At 38.0% G+C, this 17,074-nt stretch overlaps 1 protein-coding gene across 15 annotated transcripts in view; it reads right to left on the bottom strand.

The window, feature by feature from the left end:
• Positions 1 to 17,074, bottom strand: part of NCOA3 (nuclear receptor coactivator 3) — a 56,313-nt gene that overhangs the window by 23,631 nt on the left and 15,608 nt on the right. For 11 of the 15 annotated variants that reach the window (XM_030963298.1, XM_030963299.1, XM_030963296.1 and 8 more), the window contains 2 exons: positions 7,351 to 7,426; positions 1,663 to 1,770 (listed from right to left, as the gene is read on the bottom strand). In XM_030963298.1, coding sequence (XP_030819158.1) covers positions 1,663 to 1,751 — 89 coding nt within the window. In that variant the 5' untranslated portion in view covers positions 1,752 to 1,770; positions 7,351 to 7,426. The other 4 variants (XM_030963304.1, XM_030963301.1, XM_030963303.1 and 1 more) reach the window with 2 other exon arrangements.

Below are 17,074 nucleotides of genomic sequence, written 5' to 3'. Positions count from 1 at the left end.
TTTACTAGACAAACAAAACTGAATTTTAGCTTCCTATTAACTCCCCTCAGTTTGATTGTAGAGAGATGATTACAAAAGGTGATACCTCATAAATTTCTAGGCATCAGGACCTAAATGCCATCTCAACATGCAAGAAGAGCAGAATCCCAGACAACCTAATGTTTCTGGATAAAATGTCTCTCTCAAATTCTTTTTCCTACCCAGGTTAATGTACTGAGTAAAGAGACCATCTACAGCCTAAACCAACAGGGAGAAATGTCATGCACAATACGGCAAGAATAGGAAAAGAAGGACTCGGGGCAGGGGTAAGAAAGGACAAGGGTTTCAAGGTAACTGAAAAAGAATAATCATTCTTTGAGAAGAAACCAAGTGAAGGAGTTAGGAAAGTACGCATGGATCATACATATGGAGAAAACAAACACATGACAAAGCAGGAGCTTGAAAGATAAAGAAAGCTAATGAAGGGTGACATTCTGAAAAAGAACTGCACGAGAGACACTGTAGAAAGGGAAGAGAAAATGGAATGGAGGACACTCATAAAATGACACTGGGATACAGTGGAAGCATTTAAGGTTCTCATACATGATCTCTTATAATGATGAAGGCAGTTGGCATGAGGCACTGGGGATGTATATATAAAAGGGACAAATATTAGTACACACAATGCCTGACAACGAATTTAATACAAGTTAATACTCTATGGAGAAAAAAAGAGAGAAAGAGAGAGAGAAAGAGGGAAGGGAAGGGAAGGGAAGGGAAGGGAAGGGAAGGGAAGGGAAGGGAAGGGAAGGGAAGGGAAGGGAAGGGAAGGGAAGGGAAGGGAAGGGAAGGGAAGGGAAGGGAAGGGAAGGGAAGGGAAGGGAAGGGAAGGGAAGGGAAGGGAAGGGAAGGGAAGGGAAGGGAAGGGAAGGGCAAGGCAAAGGCAAAGGCAAAGGCAAAGGCAAGGGGCAGGGCAAGGGCAAGGGCAAGGGCAAGGGCAAGGCAAGGGCAAGGGCAAGGGCAAGGGCAAGGCAAGGCAAGGGCAAGGGCAAGGGCAAGGGCAAGGCAAGGCAAGGCAAGGCAAGGCAAGGCAAGGAGAAGAAATATTGCTTTCACGTGGTGGAGAGCAATGAAAGTCGTGGGGAACAGAAAACTGAGGCCCTCAGACAACAGTATCTGAGAGAGTTGGGTGAGGGGCAGTACAAACAAACCAGCAAAAAGCTCAACCTCTTGCAGTAGTCTTTGATAAACGTAACCACCTGAAACGAGGCCTGTCAAATCAATTACCAGATATAAGATGATGCCTTTAAAATTCCTGTGAAGCAAGAGGTTTTTCTTCTTTTGCCTTGCAATCACAACTCCAAAAGCGATTCGTTATCTAACGGAAGGTATCCCTGCCCATGACAGAGGAACTGGAACTAGATGATCTTTAAGGTCCATTCCAACTCACCGCATTCTATGATACATCCACTGTAATAAAATTTCCACGGGAGTCTAATTATAAAGCACAGTTCATCAACTACACCTAATAGTAAAATTACCTATCTTCACAACAGAAGCTGACCTAGAGACTTTTTCAACTAAACAAATTCCTTAGTTAGAACTTACTGTAAATTGCAATGCAAATTTGAGAAGTATTTTTAAAAACTTATTAAAAACCAGTTAAGTTCAATATAAACATACCTTGCACCTTGTGTATCACAGGGCAATGGCTTGCGCTTCCTTGACTCATTAGTCAAACTATCTAAGGAGTTTTCTCCTAATCCACTCATCTTGACCTTGCATCAGCAGCTAAAAGCAATGACATAATAATTGTGAATAAAATGCTCAAAATACTAATTCAAAATGCAGAGAACTTATCCAGATAAGTAATTTATTTTTATCAGATTTACAAGCGAGTTTTCTTAATGCAAATCCATAAACATTGTGCTACTGAAAAATGATGTTTGTTTACATTTCTTTAAAACCTACCCTTTATTTAGCCAAAACACAGGTTATTAAAGCTTTCTATCACTTTAAGCAAAAGTAAAGGTTAAAAATGCATTTAATTTTTTTCAGAGATATTTAATATTTGCACCATTAAACTGGGACCACTGTATAGCTCCAATTCATCTAAAACCAAGAAATTCTCAGTATTTAAACATATATTCAGATAACCTGAAAAGAAAGCAATAAATTAATGTCATACCAAAACACAGTTGCAGAAACAAATAATTTTCATCCTTAGGAGTGTATCAGGGGGCTTACAGGAGTTTCATACTCATCTCTGCATAAAGCCAATAGATTACTATTACCATCTTGATAGGTTACTATAGTTTTCACATCTCTTGCTAAATCTTCTAAAATCCGTACAGTTTTCTAAAACTTTGAGGCCAAGGCAAGCAAAGACTTCCACCGTCTTTCATTTCTATTGCTTCTGGAGCAAAGACTGGGCCATAACCCAATAAAATATCAAGCAATTTTGTCAAAGTCTAGTTACATTAAACAAACCTGGCAGATTAGATATATATGACACTCATCTCCCCTCACTCCCAAGAGAAAAAAGGAGCACAGACACAGATGAGAGAAGAAAGCCATGTGAGGTCCTGTTATGCTAGGATCAACAACACGCTGAGGGAGGAAAAAAATTTAAAGGATCTACGCTATGTATCTAGTTGGAGTATTTTAGAACACAACTAGAACTATAAAAAGATGTTCAAAATTGGTTTTGGTCTTCTAACCACAATGAGACAAAACAGATCTAGGCAGTTAGAAATTAAGCACTATTTTATCCTTTTTACAGAAATTTCCAAATTAAGTGTAAATTTCATTTACTCCATTCTAGTTCAGACTGCAGTTCTTTACCCTGTACAGCAGTGGCAATAAATGGTGCTAAATATTTACTTAATAGAGTTAGACTTGTCAGTTAGAGAGAACCTTTTTGCACAACATAACCCAAGCATTAAGAAATCTTTCACAGAAAAAGTTCTTTGTCTCCACAAGCATAAACTACCATTATGACAATTGTTAAAAGAAACTGGCCTAGGATGACCAAATTCCTAGGAGTCAGTGATAACATATCACAAGGACAAGGAACTGATAGAACTAAATGAAGTTTATGTTAAGCTATCAGAGGCTGGTGGCCAACTGGCTCAAGAAGCTCTGCAGAACAGAATATGAGCACCCTGTTGAACAAGAAGTTAGTTAAACACAAGTCAGCAGTGTATACTAGCAGCAAAGACAATCAACTCCTCAAATGGTACCAAATCAACTAACTGCTTCCAGGACAAGATATCTAAGGAAAAAAAAAAAAAAAAAAAGAAGAAGCATCTGTATTACTTTTGAGAAGTGCGTGAGTGCGTGGTAATACTTTTTGTATTACTTGACTGACTGAATTTTTGCTTATTGGCTTCTTGTCAGTGGGGGGGGGGAGGGGCGGGGGGCATCTCTGCTGTAGTTTTTTCTAAAGTCTAAACTGAAAGGACAAAGACACACAAGAACAGATTTGCATTAAGCAGCATGGAGGTTTTTAATTCTACACAGCGAGAATTTAAAAGAACATTCTTCCTACAGCAGCACAAAATTTTGAAAGCTAGACAGGACAAAGGACTGGATTACTCTAGCACGTGTAAAAAGGCCCAGAAATAAAATGGCATCTTTTTAAAGTAAAAATTCTCTTTGCAGCTAATAAAATGTTACAATGCTTAACATAAAATTCTATCATAACCAATCTTCATGCCAATCGGTATATATTACAAAAGGAAGGATAACATGTTTTTAAAATGACAACAGAATTAAACCCAATAATCAAACATAATCCTCCATTTGAAATAAACAATTACAAAAGATGCCTAACTCTGTACTATGGGCATGAACTGTACAGATAAGAACTTGGACTTACACATAAATATTTGCTAAAGAAACAGGATGAATAAGACAAACCCAACAGAAAGATGGAAGAGCAAGTCTGAAGACCTTTATCCATTCATATATGCCTCCAGGGCCAAAAAAATCCCAAATACATCCGTGGTGGCCTACTTTACATAAAGTTCAAGAAAAATACACTGTTATGCCACTAGATGCCAGTACAGAACTGGACAACTGCAGGGATCGTATTTCCTTCAATTAGTGTCATTCAGCTGAATGAAAAACTACTCATTTGAACAAGTAAGCAGCTGGAAAAAAGAGATTATAAAAACAGTTTATGATCGAGCAAAAAGCAGTTGATCATCTGAAGCTGATACTCAGCATTACATATGACTCAAGGTCTTATGTTTACAGACCTCACAGCTGAAGCTGCATCTTCAGGCATGCTGTAGGTGACACCTGCACACACTTCCAGGATTGCTGCTTCCTCTCTAACTACATTTACGGGCTGAGTGCAGCAAGAGCTGAAGGTTTAAGAGCTAATGTGGAAAGAGAAAGGAAGAACTTAAAATGTAAGTCTTAAGGCTAACTCGGGAAGGATGTGGACAAAGCAAGTATGTCTGAATCCAAGAGTAAATTCTGTTTAAGAGAAGGAAGCATTTGAAACACATTAAGCAGTTGAAAATTTGAACTAGGATAGACATTTCACTGTAACATAATTTTGAAGGTTACATGGTTGTTTTAAATGATTTAAAATAGAAATGTAATTTCTGGTTTAATATCTACTTGTACTGAGAGATAACTCACAATGTAATTAAATAGAAAACCAAAAATTACTACAATTGGTCTCAGAAACATGATAAATATAGGAGTTTGGACAAGGAAGAAAAAATCAGTAATTTGCATAGACTGTTTTCCTACTCTTACACCCAAGTAACTGGGGGTAGTTTGTTCAGGCCTGAAGCTGCAGAGTTGCTGCACATGCATTTTCCTTTCGCTAAGAATATCATTACAAGCTGCACAGGCAGGTCATGCCTAGAACAACTCTGTAACTGTTTAGCTAAGGACATTACAGAAGCTGCTTCCCAAAACAGATGGATTTACAGTACAAATTCTTAACAGTAAAACTAATTTCCCAGCTAACTTCCCAGCGGAAGTATTTGCAAAAGAAGCAATTTCTTTCATTATTCTCCTCAGTGAGTTAATGAAAGAAATCACCAGTTTTGAAAGTACCAGGTGTTCTATTTCTTCATTGAAGCTGAACCTGTAATTTCTAATGGGCTAAAAAGTTTTTCCAAAAGGAAGGCTATGTTGGAGGTTTTGGGAGTTTTCCTGAAGTTAATTATTTCAAAACACAGCTCTGAAACACAGGTTTCAAAAGTTGAAACTTTTATGCATTTTTACTACTGAAAAAAAAAAAAAAAAAAATTAACACAGGCATCTTTCTGAGATAAGAGGCAACAACACTATTTCTGGCTTATGAACCTCTAACGCTGGCAGAAAAGACTTCTCTGCTAGTGATACCACACAATATTATCTACCTAAATGAAGTATTTTTTAAAGAAAAGTATTAGAGTGAAATTCTGTTATTTGCATGATTAAAATAAATCTAAAAGGTAGCTTAATTTGACTGAATAGCTCAGTTACTACATAAAACGGGGCAAATGCAAGAAATTCTATTAAATTTTAGATCAGTATAAATTACCCAAAACAAAGTCTTCAAAGCAAGGCACTGTTTAATTCCATTGATTGTAGCAATAATGAACCACTCCATCATGATGCTCCTAATCCCACCAGTGGAGTGGAACCGAAGGCAGCAATATTTGGAGCAAAAGTTCCAAACTTCCATGATTATTTGCAACATCTTTGCATGTATAATCTTAAATTTTCCTACATTCTTCTCAATTAAAGAAAACAGAAAATAACAAAGATATTCTTGCTCAGCAGTAACTCTGGTGAAAAAAAAACACCAGTCCTTATTATTAAGGTGCTCCTGCCTACACCCTTTGCAATGTACCATACACTTTTCATATGTCTATTCACTTCTCAGTGAAAAGCATAAATGAGTTGTTAAAAAGGTACTGGGTTTTGCACATGGCAGATAAAATAGTTCCAGTAATTACTAATCCATCTATTGCAACAGCATATGGTACAGCCTTCCAAACAAAACCATAGATTTTAAAGACAACATGAGTGTTTATGAGTAGCAGTGTTCAACCTGCCATGGCTTCAGTATTTTGACAGGGTAAAATCCATTGTCTTCTAAAATTCCACCCTGGAATAACAAGAAAACAATGCACATGCCAACAATACAGTATGTTTGCAATGGGGAAAGTTCCTTAGGCCATTTCCTACAGCGCATTCAAGCCAAAATGATGCTGAAATTACTAAGCACAGTAAGCAGAAAGTTTTCATTTTGATGCAACTATTTCTTCCCTCATCGTACTCAACTCACCGCCACAGAATTTAGAAAGCTACTAACTTAATATCCCTTAGATTGCTTTCTGCTACCTTGTCTTTCAATGCACTCATTTCCTTGTCCAGCTCAAGCATGATTCCCTTGTGCCACTGCTCTCAGTAGCTGGTAGATGAAAGATCTATCCAGCAAACAGGACATGGCAAGTGAGAAGGTTTTGTCCTAGCAGGGGCCCAAAAATACCAACAATTACATGCTTCAGATTTAGTTTTTCTATCTGTTTCACCAAAACAGGTGACTACCCTCCAAAATGCACAACTATACAATACTAATTTAAAACATATCCTAAATATTTTTTTAAATAATGTTTCTTTTGCATGAAAACATTTTAAATACTTCGTTGATCCTATGAAACCACCAAGTTTTTCCTATGTTAAGTATGTATACTTGTGGTATTTTGCATCCTTGGAAGCTCTTCTGTCTGAGCTGATTTCTTGTTCGAGAAATTGACTAAGCAGAATTTAGCATTACTCAAAATAAGCCAGTTACAAAGAATTAAACCAAACAAGTTCATTTCAATGAATCATGAGCATGCCCTGGAATTTTATACAATGTTTGAATATTAAATAGAATCCTCCCTCCTAAAAAACAAGATATAAGTCACACATTTTTGCAAGATGCAGATTGCAATATTGAAATTTTGATAATAAATAAAACTACAGGATATTCCATTCTGCAACTCTGTATACTTAGTTCAAATTTGTTATTTCAACATTTTACCTCCCTTAAATACACATTAAAAAGTACCAAAAGTATTGGAACTTCTGTTTCAAAATATTCTTGATATTATGCAGAGATTCTTTTGCTCTAAGACTGACCACAGAAACAACTGATGTTTCCACTTACATAGACAGGAATCCACAAGAATATAAGCAGCAATTTCACTTTCTGGCAGTGGTGCAGTAAGGTTTTTGGTTTGGGTTGGGTTTTTTTCTTCTTTCTTCCCTCCCATCCTTTTCTTTTTTTTAAGCACATGCTTCTCATATACTAAACTGTAGCTTTAAAAATGTTCAGGTATATATAGTCCAAATATGAGATCAGTCACTTACTAGTCCTTAGCAAACATTCAAGCACTGCATATTTTTCAGAGGACCTTCAGAATTAGAATTCATTTTAAGTCACATCCTGGAAAACAAAAATAATACATGATATGTAACTTCACGTAACTGTCATCTCTGCTATACATTGAACAGTAGACCATTCAACTCTTGTCCCTACACTAAACCCACATGCTCCTCTTCTAAATACAGAGGCATTAGCCAACAGCTTAACATCTTAAATTTTAAAAATATTTTATTGTAACACTGTGGTCTGTTCCATTTCACATGAATTAGTTTATGTTATTAGGGTGCCTATATCAACGCACAGCCGCGCACTAAGCGCTTGGCATTTGGGGCTGTGCAGCCCGTTTCCCCATCGGATCTCACATCGGTACAACTTTCAACACTTGAGCATACAATTTCCTGTCTATAGCCTGCTCAACCAAAACCCAAGAGTGCTCAAACAAAAACATCATTCAGCATGTTTTGATCTCAATGGGCTCAACATACTGACCTTTGACTAATTTACCCACTCTCAGGATGAGCTACAAAGATAACCAATTCACACCATGTAGAACCTTAGCATCCAACACATCCTGGCTACCAAATCAAAGTTTACATACGGTAGGTTTTTTGATCAAATTTGTAAAAGACATAAAGAAAGATCATTACATTACAGTCCAGATGAGATGGCTAAGTGACAAGTCTTACTGTTACCTGTGGCACAGACAACAACAATATGACAGACACCTAAAGACAGAACACGCTACAATGTGCTCAGGTTAAAAATACACCTACGTATAATGTGCCAGATATGGCGAACACAATAGTTACTTTTTAAAATGTTACTTCCTTAAATGTTTCAGAGATAATTACTGTGCCTTTTCAAAAAAAGAACCCAAATACAATACACTTTAAATTAGAGTGCATAAGACCAACATACTTTTAAACTTCTGAGGAAGGCGCAAATGCAGCAGAAAAAAACACCACTGAACCTTTAATACAGCTTTGTGAATCTGAAAGTGCAATGAAACAAACCACTGAAACAGACACTCATGTACACTGAGAAAATAAAGAGGTTTTCATGTAATTAGTTTATACTAAAAAGTTTTTCATTACCTTTTAAGATGAAAAGCACCTATACCTATATTATGAAGCAAACAGGAAATTATATTTGTTGTACTGATACATCACTTATCCAGTGGAGTGCTTATCCAGCACTCCCCCCACCAGTACAGTAACTAATAAAATATTATTCCAAAACACAGGCATTTGATCATTCTCTACTCTTTCTCCCTCTCACATTCCAAAACGCGATTTACTAGGTAATAAACGATTCAGAGGCTTCACTGAATCAGGACTTCCAGTTTAAAAGAAGTGCCATCTCTAATGCTAGTGAAACGCACCTTGTTGCAACATGTTAAATATTCTTAATTTCATGCACATTCATTTTATATTATACATTCTATCTTAGGGAGACTGATTTTTCAGACCTTGCCAGGTTTCATTTACCAGTTCCCCTGCAGTGCTTATGTTTAGTAAACACCATGCACTCTTGGGCTATTTCTCAGACATGACAATTAACTTGAACCTTTTTTCACTTTGCATGTATTAATACGGCAGGACACTTCTAGTTAAGAGACGGTCAGAGGTGGAAGATGCTTGGAGTTCATCTCCTGTTCCTCTGATAAATAATGCATGTGGATCTATTTTTGGAATGTCATTACTTGTTAATTTGTTTCCTACGCATCCCGGTTTGCAAGTTAGAGCAACAGAAAAAGGACCACGTTAACAGCAAACAAAACACATGACAGAAAAGCAGGTCCCCTGTAATATTGAAATTAAAATACGTAAAATTAAAAGTATTTAAAATTAGTTATTCCTAATACTCCTAGTTGTTTTAACAGCGCAGGTGAACACACCTGCCTTTAATCTTCAGGATAGCATAAATTCATCTTTAAAACTCAACTGCACACTTACATTTCACACTAAAACTGCACACTCCTTTGGTGATATTTTTATGTCAACCATCTTCTGCCATATTTTGCCATAGATTTCCAGTATATACAAATACCAGCAGCTAAATCTTCCATTCATTCAAGTAGAATAATTTAAAAATATATTCTAGCACTTTTAGCACATTACAATGTGGTATTCATTTCTTCATTACATCACACCATTTGTAGCTCCAGTCAAACTATTAAAACCAGGTATCTCAGCAAACAGTCTTAACAGGAAAAGAAAAAGGAAGGCAGCAAATTAATCAGTTACTGCTTGTGCACACAAATCAAAGGAATTGTGAAAGGTGGTATAATTGTCATTTGAGGTTAGTTGTGTTTAACAAAACAACATGCAGCTTAGAAGCAGTGTGGAATATTAATCTACATATCTCTAGACATATGTGAGGACATCATCACACATTCCCTCAAGACAGGAAAGTGATTACACAGGCCCTCTTATGATTGTATTGTAATAACAACAGAGAGAGAGAGAGAGAGAGGCAGGGAGAAATTATGCTGCCTCTCAAGTGAATTCTGGATAATAGCTGTTACACCTACGTAGCCTTTGGAACAGAGAACAAAACCATCAAAAAATACCTACATGGCTCTATGAGAAAGTTAAAGGGGATGCCACAGGGAAAAGGTTAGCATTTAAGAAGTGGAAAGCTTGTTTACATGGGAAGAACTGAAAATGAATTGAAACAGGAAGTACAGGAGTAAAAAAAGAGAAGACTGCACTTTGCACTGAACTACAGGTGATTATAAAAAGATGATTAAGTAGCACATCATTAAGAGGAAGCCAGCAAGGGAGACAGTGGACAAAGGCATAAACTGGACACTCAGAGAGAATAAAGCTGTAGCTGTGAAAATTTCTTCATGTTGGCCTTCACCTTTGTCAATCCAAAACAACACAGAAAATGCACTGAATCCATTCTGCCTCTTAGGAGCGTGCGAGACTAACTAAGGTTTAAAACCCTGCTGGTTCCTAACGGGAGCAAAGAAATCCCATCTTTAACCTTGAACTTTTAACAAAGTGGTCCAGCAAACTCTGAATTCCAGATTGGCTTCAGACACTAAATTATCTTTCATCTTTGGCACTTTGGATATTAATTAAAGAAGAAAGAAAATTATTTCCTAATATAAATAAAGAAAAATGAAAATTATTTCTTATGTCATTTGAAGTGTCTTCCAGGTTGAAAGGTTTGGTATGAATACTAGTAAATGTATCTTTCACCATTGATCAGTAGTTAAAATTATGATGGATCATAATCATATTCATCCATTCCAGTTTTAAGGCCCCTTCGGTCTTGAGTTACTTGGCAGCCAACATTTGTGATCTGTCCACCTCAACACTGAGTTACTGAAGTAACAGGAAACTGTAAGTCTAAAAGACCAGCAAGCTATGTGGACTGACAGAAAATCTGAAAAACATGAAAATAATAATTTCTTCCAGACATTTTTCTCTTCACGAGGACTATTAGACAAGAATAATTGCATTCAGTGCTTTTAACATTCCAAAACAATCTCATAATTCTTTATGACATCTAAAGCAAGGAGGACAAGTTTTTTTATTATTCGGCCAATGAACATGAACTGTTTAACCACAATACCAAAGTGGCTCCCAGAAAAATTGGTCATCCCTGGAAAGAAAATGTATCTTCTCTCTGACATGCGTTTTCATTTACCTAAGGAAAAGCTCTAGCATTTATTCTACTAAGGAACTGCATTTTAACTATATTTAATTTTATGACTTCTAGGAAATGTATGCTTCCAAGAGTATATTGCATATTTAATATAATCCCATGTACTGAAAGTCTGAAGCCCACTAAAACATTTAATAGTTAAAAAGTATTTTTGATTCTTAAACATTACTCTTACATTTTTACATTATAGTGCTAGTTTACAAAATGCTTATGTTGTGACTAAATTTGAGAAATGAAAATCATTATGGGTGTAGTCTCATCTTAGTAAGAGTATTGATACCTCTGTGCTAACCCTAACCCTAACTCTAACATGTCTAGAACAAAATGGTAAAAGCAACAAGACAGGCTGAATATGTGTACACATGTTAAGCTCTGAAAGCCGCTTAAAAATGCAAGATTGAGTAAAGTTCATGTGAACGTTTGTATACATGCTCTTGTATACATACAAGAGCTTTGAAAGCTGCTTGAAAATGTAAGAACGAGTAAAGTTCATGTTAGCCTTGATAAATATCAGCTGTCAGGCATTGCCAGCCAGTATGCACTATGTTTTCCACAAGCTAGAGCCCAGTAAAATGCAATTTTTACTTTACTGTCTGAATATAATGCATTATACAAGGCAACATTTACCCAAGGTCAAAAGTTTACTGTTTTCAAATTTTAACTTCCAAAGTAGGATATTTTTACACAAATATCATGACACTGAAATTAATGGAAGCATTCCTAAAAATCTTTCATCAAGTTACATATAATCTTCTAATATACACTTTCTACCAGAATGGACATAGTCAACTTCAAACCAAGTCAAATGCAACCTGAAAGAAAAAAATGTTGTTCTTATATCCACTTTCAATTCTGTATTTTTCCAGGACAGAGAAAACTTAGCACTAGAAAAAAAAATTAGATAAACATCACTTATTTTCCAATTCTCTATCACGTCACAGCTCTGAGGTTTATTAAAGAATGTCTGCAGTTGTCTGGTATAGTGCTAGAAATGAAAATATATTTTAGTAGTAATATACAAAATGAAAAACACTTGCCCTGTATTTTCACAGCATCATCAACAAAAGACTGCTATAGCATGTGGAGCCAACAAGATAGAAGACATACTGGTTTAGCTAGCGTATAATTTTTGCTCTGAATTTATTTATATTTGTCAGAAGTGTAATTTCTCTGGACATTCCCTATTTGTACCTTGAGAACAAAAACTGCCTACTTTAAGGGCAAGAGCATTAGTACTGCAAGTACCATTGGCCCATGCTTTTCATTTACTTATCTTGAAGAAAACCATGCCTTTCCAGCTGCCATCTGATTGGAGAGAGCAAAAAATGGGCATTGTGCCATGACATAGCATGAGGAATTTTTGATACCACAAACTCTAAAGTTGAGTCCTTCTCTCGTCTAAGTCTTCAGCAGACTATTGTAAGCACAACTACATACCACAAATGAACGGATGCAACAGTTACGGACCACTTCAGCCAATTCTTCTTTCTTTTCTTGTATCAGTTCAGTAATACTGTCTCTCTACTATTTATAGTTCATTTGCTGCTTTGATAAATTACCTGATACGTTATATTGATTACCACAAGCACTATATGTGTATATATATATATATATATATATATACACACACATATGCACTCAAGAAACTTCAAAAGGAAAGTTTAGAGGAATCAGTTTAAAACTGCGCTGGAAACAAAGCACACTCTTCTAAAAAGACAGCAGAGTAAATATCCTGGTCTGGTACTTCAGCAGAAATCAGTAGGCAAAGCTACTGTTTACTGTCCCTATGGCCTGAGAGATCAAAAAACCTGAGCCTGTAACAGAAGCTAGGAACAACCTGATTATCAGGGCACATCAATCCACCCTAGCCCACACACATTTACATAGATAATGCAACCTACAGAGTTATAAATGCATAAAGTCCTTTCAGCTATAGCAGCCAATCCTCATTTTAATCACATTTTTCAATGAAGTGCAGGTATAACACAACTTGCAGCAGGAGGTCTGCTTCACCAAGATCACACCACTTTTCTATCAGAACTTTTCTTTCTACAAACTGGTTTGTATATTAAAGGAGAAAAAAATTCTCAGATAGTGATTCCTGAAAAACAAGACTGTGTGTATGGACATGTGTCCTCAAGGGAATTCATATGTCTACAGCTTAAAATTTTCTGTGTCTATTCATGTTGCATCCTGATGATATCACAAGAGAACTCAGAAAAATTATTATATTGGCAGAGGAGGTACAAAAATGAATAGATAATTTTTTAAATGTCTTTCAGTAAGTTGCTGCTATAAACATGCTCTTTAAAAAAGCATTTAAAATCCAGAAACCCAAGCCATTACTGCTGCAGAAGACCAAGTGTTCACTCATCACTGAAAAGCTGCAACAAGGATGTAGACAGGACAGTTTTGAGACAAACTGTTGAAGAACAAGGCAAGAAAAAGACACTTACTGCATCCCACAATTAAACCATCACACTGCAGGTAGTAAGTTTCACCACCAACTGAAACGGATATAAAAGCAGAAAAGACAGATACAGTGGTAATGTTTTAAAACCAAACAAAAATCTGAGGTCCAACTACTACATGTCTACTCTTTTCCAGCATCATTTATGCCAGCATGACAGTGAGGAGCTGATCTAGGGGAAACTGCCAAGCTTTAATAAACCAGCAGAAGTTTGAAGCACACAAAAGTAGTTCTGATGAGTTTTGGAACATATAATAGTTTTCCAAACTGAGAAGCTGTGCTCTAGTATCTCCTCTAAATCACCTTTCGATTCTTTTGTTTAGAAGAAAGCAGATAGAAAACTGCTTTCTAGATAGATAGAAAGCTGCTTACTCTAGACAGGGAAAAAAATAGATGAAAACACCATGGCAGGAACTTCTCTTTAAATTTCTCATTCATCGTGTGGAAACCTTGGTGGGGGAGAAAATTCTAATAGGGCAGCTCCAAAGCAGCTGGCAAGACCCTATTTTGGAATATGGGGAGATGAAACCAACACGAAGATCTTCTCTGAGTAAACACATAGAATAAAGCAGTAGAGAACGCCAACACATATTTTCAGTTTGCGAGGGCTCATTTAATGCTTTTGGTTACAAAATGTCTTCACAGTGTCCGTGACACCCTTCTTTTCAGCCACATTCATTACAGGAAATGGTTACACTAGTGATTTTTCATTATCAGCAGTTAGCTCTCAATAATGACCTTCAAAAACACTCTCCCCAGTGGGGTCCTTTGAAGTTATAGGATTTATAGGGCTAACGAAATTTATAGGGCTAACGTGCTTCGGTAGCTTCAGTATCGGCGTTACTTTTTTTGCCAGTTTCCCCCCCTTCTGCTGGCATCTGCAGCAACAATTTTAGAGTTCACGGATTTTTACCACTAAAAGGCATGTACACATAATGTTATCACAATGCAACCACGCAAGTGTGCAAGAGACGTCTAAGACACATTAAATTATGCTTCAGAAATAGAGTTCAGAATTGATTCCTAATTTGTGACAGTTGTTACTCACTCTCCTTTAGAAGAGCATTTATTTCATTTTACTGTGATAGGCAACATGATGTGCAGCTCCACTGCAGCTCCTCTGTGAAGGCAGGAGAACTGCCATGAAACAGACAATGAGAATCAGACAGGACGTGCACAGGCACAGGAAGGAGAGAACCACGAATTACAGGGAGCGGGGAAAAAGGAACTGTAAAGGAACTGTGTAATAGCTGCTGCTTAGGTACACTAGCTGGAATAAACAGGGAGGTCACAAACGATCAATGTCAGGGCGTGTTTCTTTTGCAATTGCAAGGAGAATCGCACACGTGAGGGTGCAGCGGATCTGCTATTAATCGTTTAATATTCATCGTTCCCTCGATGTTGCTGGCAATGCTTCTGGACACTCCCTCAATTCCCAGAAAAAGCTGCATTAAGAACAAAGCAGCACTACAAGACCAGCCCACACGGAACCACCACAGTTCTGTCCTACTCTACTAACACTGCTGTAAAGTAAACACTTCTGAACCACTAAACTGCTTACAGAACTCAATTTTAAAGAGTCCAAATCACAGCAGTTGTGGGTACCTCCCCAGCCTAATCTCTAATTAGGAAAATGAACACGCTATATAAATCCGATGAAACTATTTGCAAGAACAAGACAGGAAAGATGTGGAAACAACAGACTGAAGTAGTCAGGCATCAGGTTTCTTTGTTGAGAAAGAGTTTTGAATGTTATCTCTAGGTAAGGTGCTGAGTGACTCGTTGATTAAGTGGCACTTAACAATCAGTAAATTTAATGTTCCAGCAAGAACAGGCGGCCATACCTGCGCCTATGAGCTAGTGAGGGAGGAAATGGTAACTGATGCAGTAATCAAGTCAGCGATTCTTTTGTCAGTGACAAGACACACATTTAAGGGGAAAGAAATGTGAAATAACTAAATGTCGTGTTCATACTTCATCGAAAATGTAACGCTGCTATAACTTGTCTGATTTGGCAAAGCTAAAAAGGGGAAGGTGAATTTTCTCGGCCACAGATATTTCAGGTTTGTGATAAAATCTGCAGAGTATGAAAATGACACACACGTTAATTAGGTCCAGAATTTGCTGGAGTCACACCCTAAATAAAAATTCCTAGTATTGGCTACTCTAGGCCTCCGACACTTCGCAGTTTGGCAGTGAAGTTCAGCTGACACTTCTTGTCTCTCAGCCGGAGGTGTTGGAGGCTTTCTTGTTTAAGGGAGATGCAGAATAGAAAAGGAGTTAGGTAAATATGTACTCAATTCACAGACATCTGAACTAAGTTGTAATATTGAGATATTCCTACGCAGGATTTTCAGTAAGGAGACATCACTTCAATCTTTTAAAAAATTCAATAGTGTTTATTAAGGTCGCTGAAACCATCATACCGGGTGACTCATCCTCCCTTTCCCACTTTCTAATTAGCCCCGATGGTCAGCATCAGTTTGTAGGTTGCTAGTAGTTGGGTTGTTTTTTCTTCAACCATACAGAAACATGTTGGAAACTGAAAAAAAACCCGCAAACTGATTCCTACTTGTGTAGCGATGGGACTTTCAGAAGATAGCTGGTAGTAGCCTTTAAGGCAAATTCCAGCTTTGCCGTTAGCGGCACACAAGCAAACTACTCGCTTGCTCTCGTCCTCCCCCTCCCCTCGGGGAGACTGCATGCAGCGCAGCACGATCACAGAGAAAAAAAACACAGGAAAAAGGGGGAAGCTGGGGGGAGGGGGGGGGAAGAAGCCCTCAGCTCTTGGCAAGGGGAAGGCGTTCCACAAGAACTGCTACAGGGTCAAAAGTTTACTGTGGTTTCAATTTCACCTTTTTGCAACCAATGAGCGTGCGGCGGCTCCAGACAGAACCGCGGGCGACAGCGGCCCTTAACTCCTTGCAGCCCAGCCCGCCCCCGTCAGGGAGCGGACAGTTAGGGAGAAGGGCCTCTCCTCCCGTTCCCCTCCCTTCGAACGAGCAGCAGAACGCCGAGCAGCAGAACGCCCAGCAGCCTCCTCCGGACTGAGAATTGCTTTCAGCATGGAAATAAAAGGAAAGGGGAGTCGTCCGAAGCAGTATAGCAGCGAGGCAGAAGTTGAGACCTGCAGAAGTAGGGCCCCTTTCCCCCGCTTTAGCTGAAAACCATGGCAGTAAGCAAAGGGCTAGAACTGATACTAGGCATTATCCAAGCATCACTTAACTCTGGAGGTGTTACAGCTACGAGCCGCCTGTTTGTACCAGCAAACAGGAACGACCTTGAGAAAGGGGAGGGAGAGCACCAACACAAAACTGTCAGAAAAGATTCTGAATGCGCAGTCTAGAGCTGCAGTAATTTGCTTCACGACGAACGAGGAATCCACGGTACCACATGTGGGCATAAGGCTGGGCAGCCCAAGAAGTACTGCTGCCCAGTCCTCACAGTACCAGTCATCATAGCCTGCTTCTAGATGTTGACTACAAAACAGGACATCATCTACTCCGTGAAGGATGGACATTGAAGTCATGGCTCTTGGCTACAAAAGTCCTCAGGTCTTC

The sequence above is a fragment of the Camarhynchus parvulus genome, chromosome 20 (assembly GCF_901933205.1).
Source record: "Camarhynchus parvulus chromosome 20, STF_HiC, whole genome shotgun sequence".
Classification (NCBI taxonomy): domain Eukaryota; kingdom Metazoa; phylum Chordata; class Aves; order Passeriformes; family Thraupidae; genus Camarhynchus; species Camarhynchus parvulus.
Note: the sequence above shows the minus strand (reverse complement) of the source record. Positions and strands in the feature narration are given on the sequence as shown.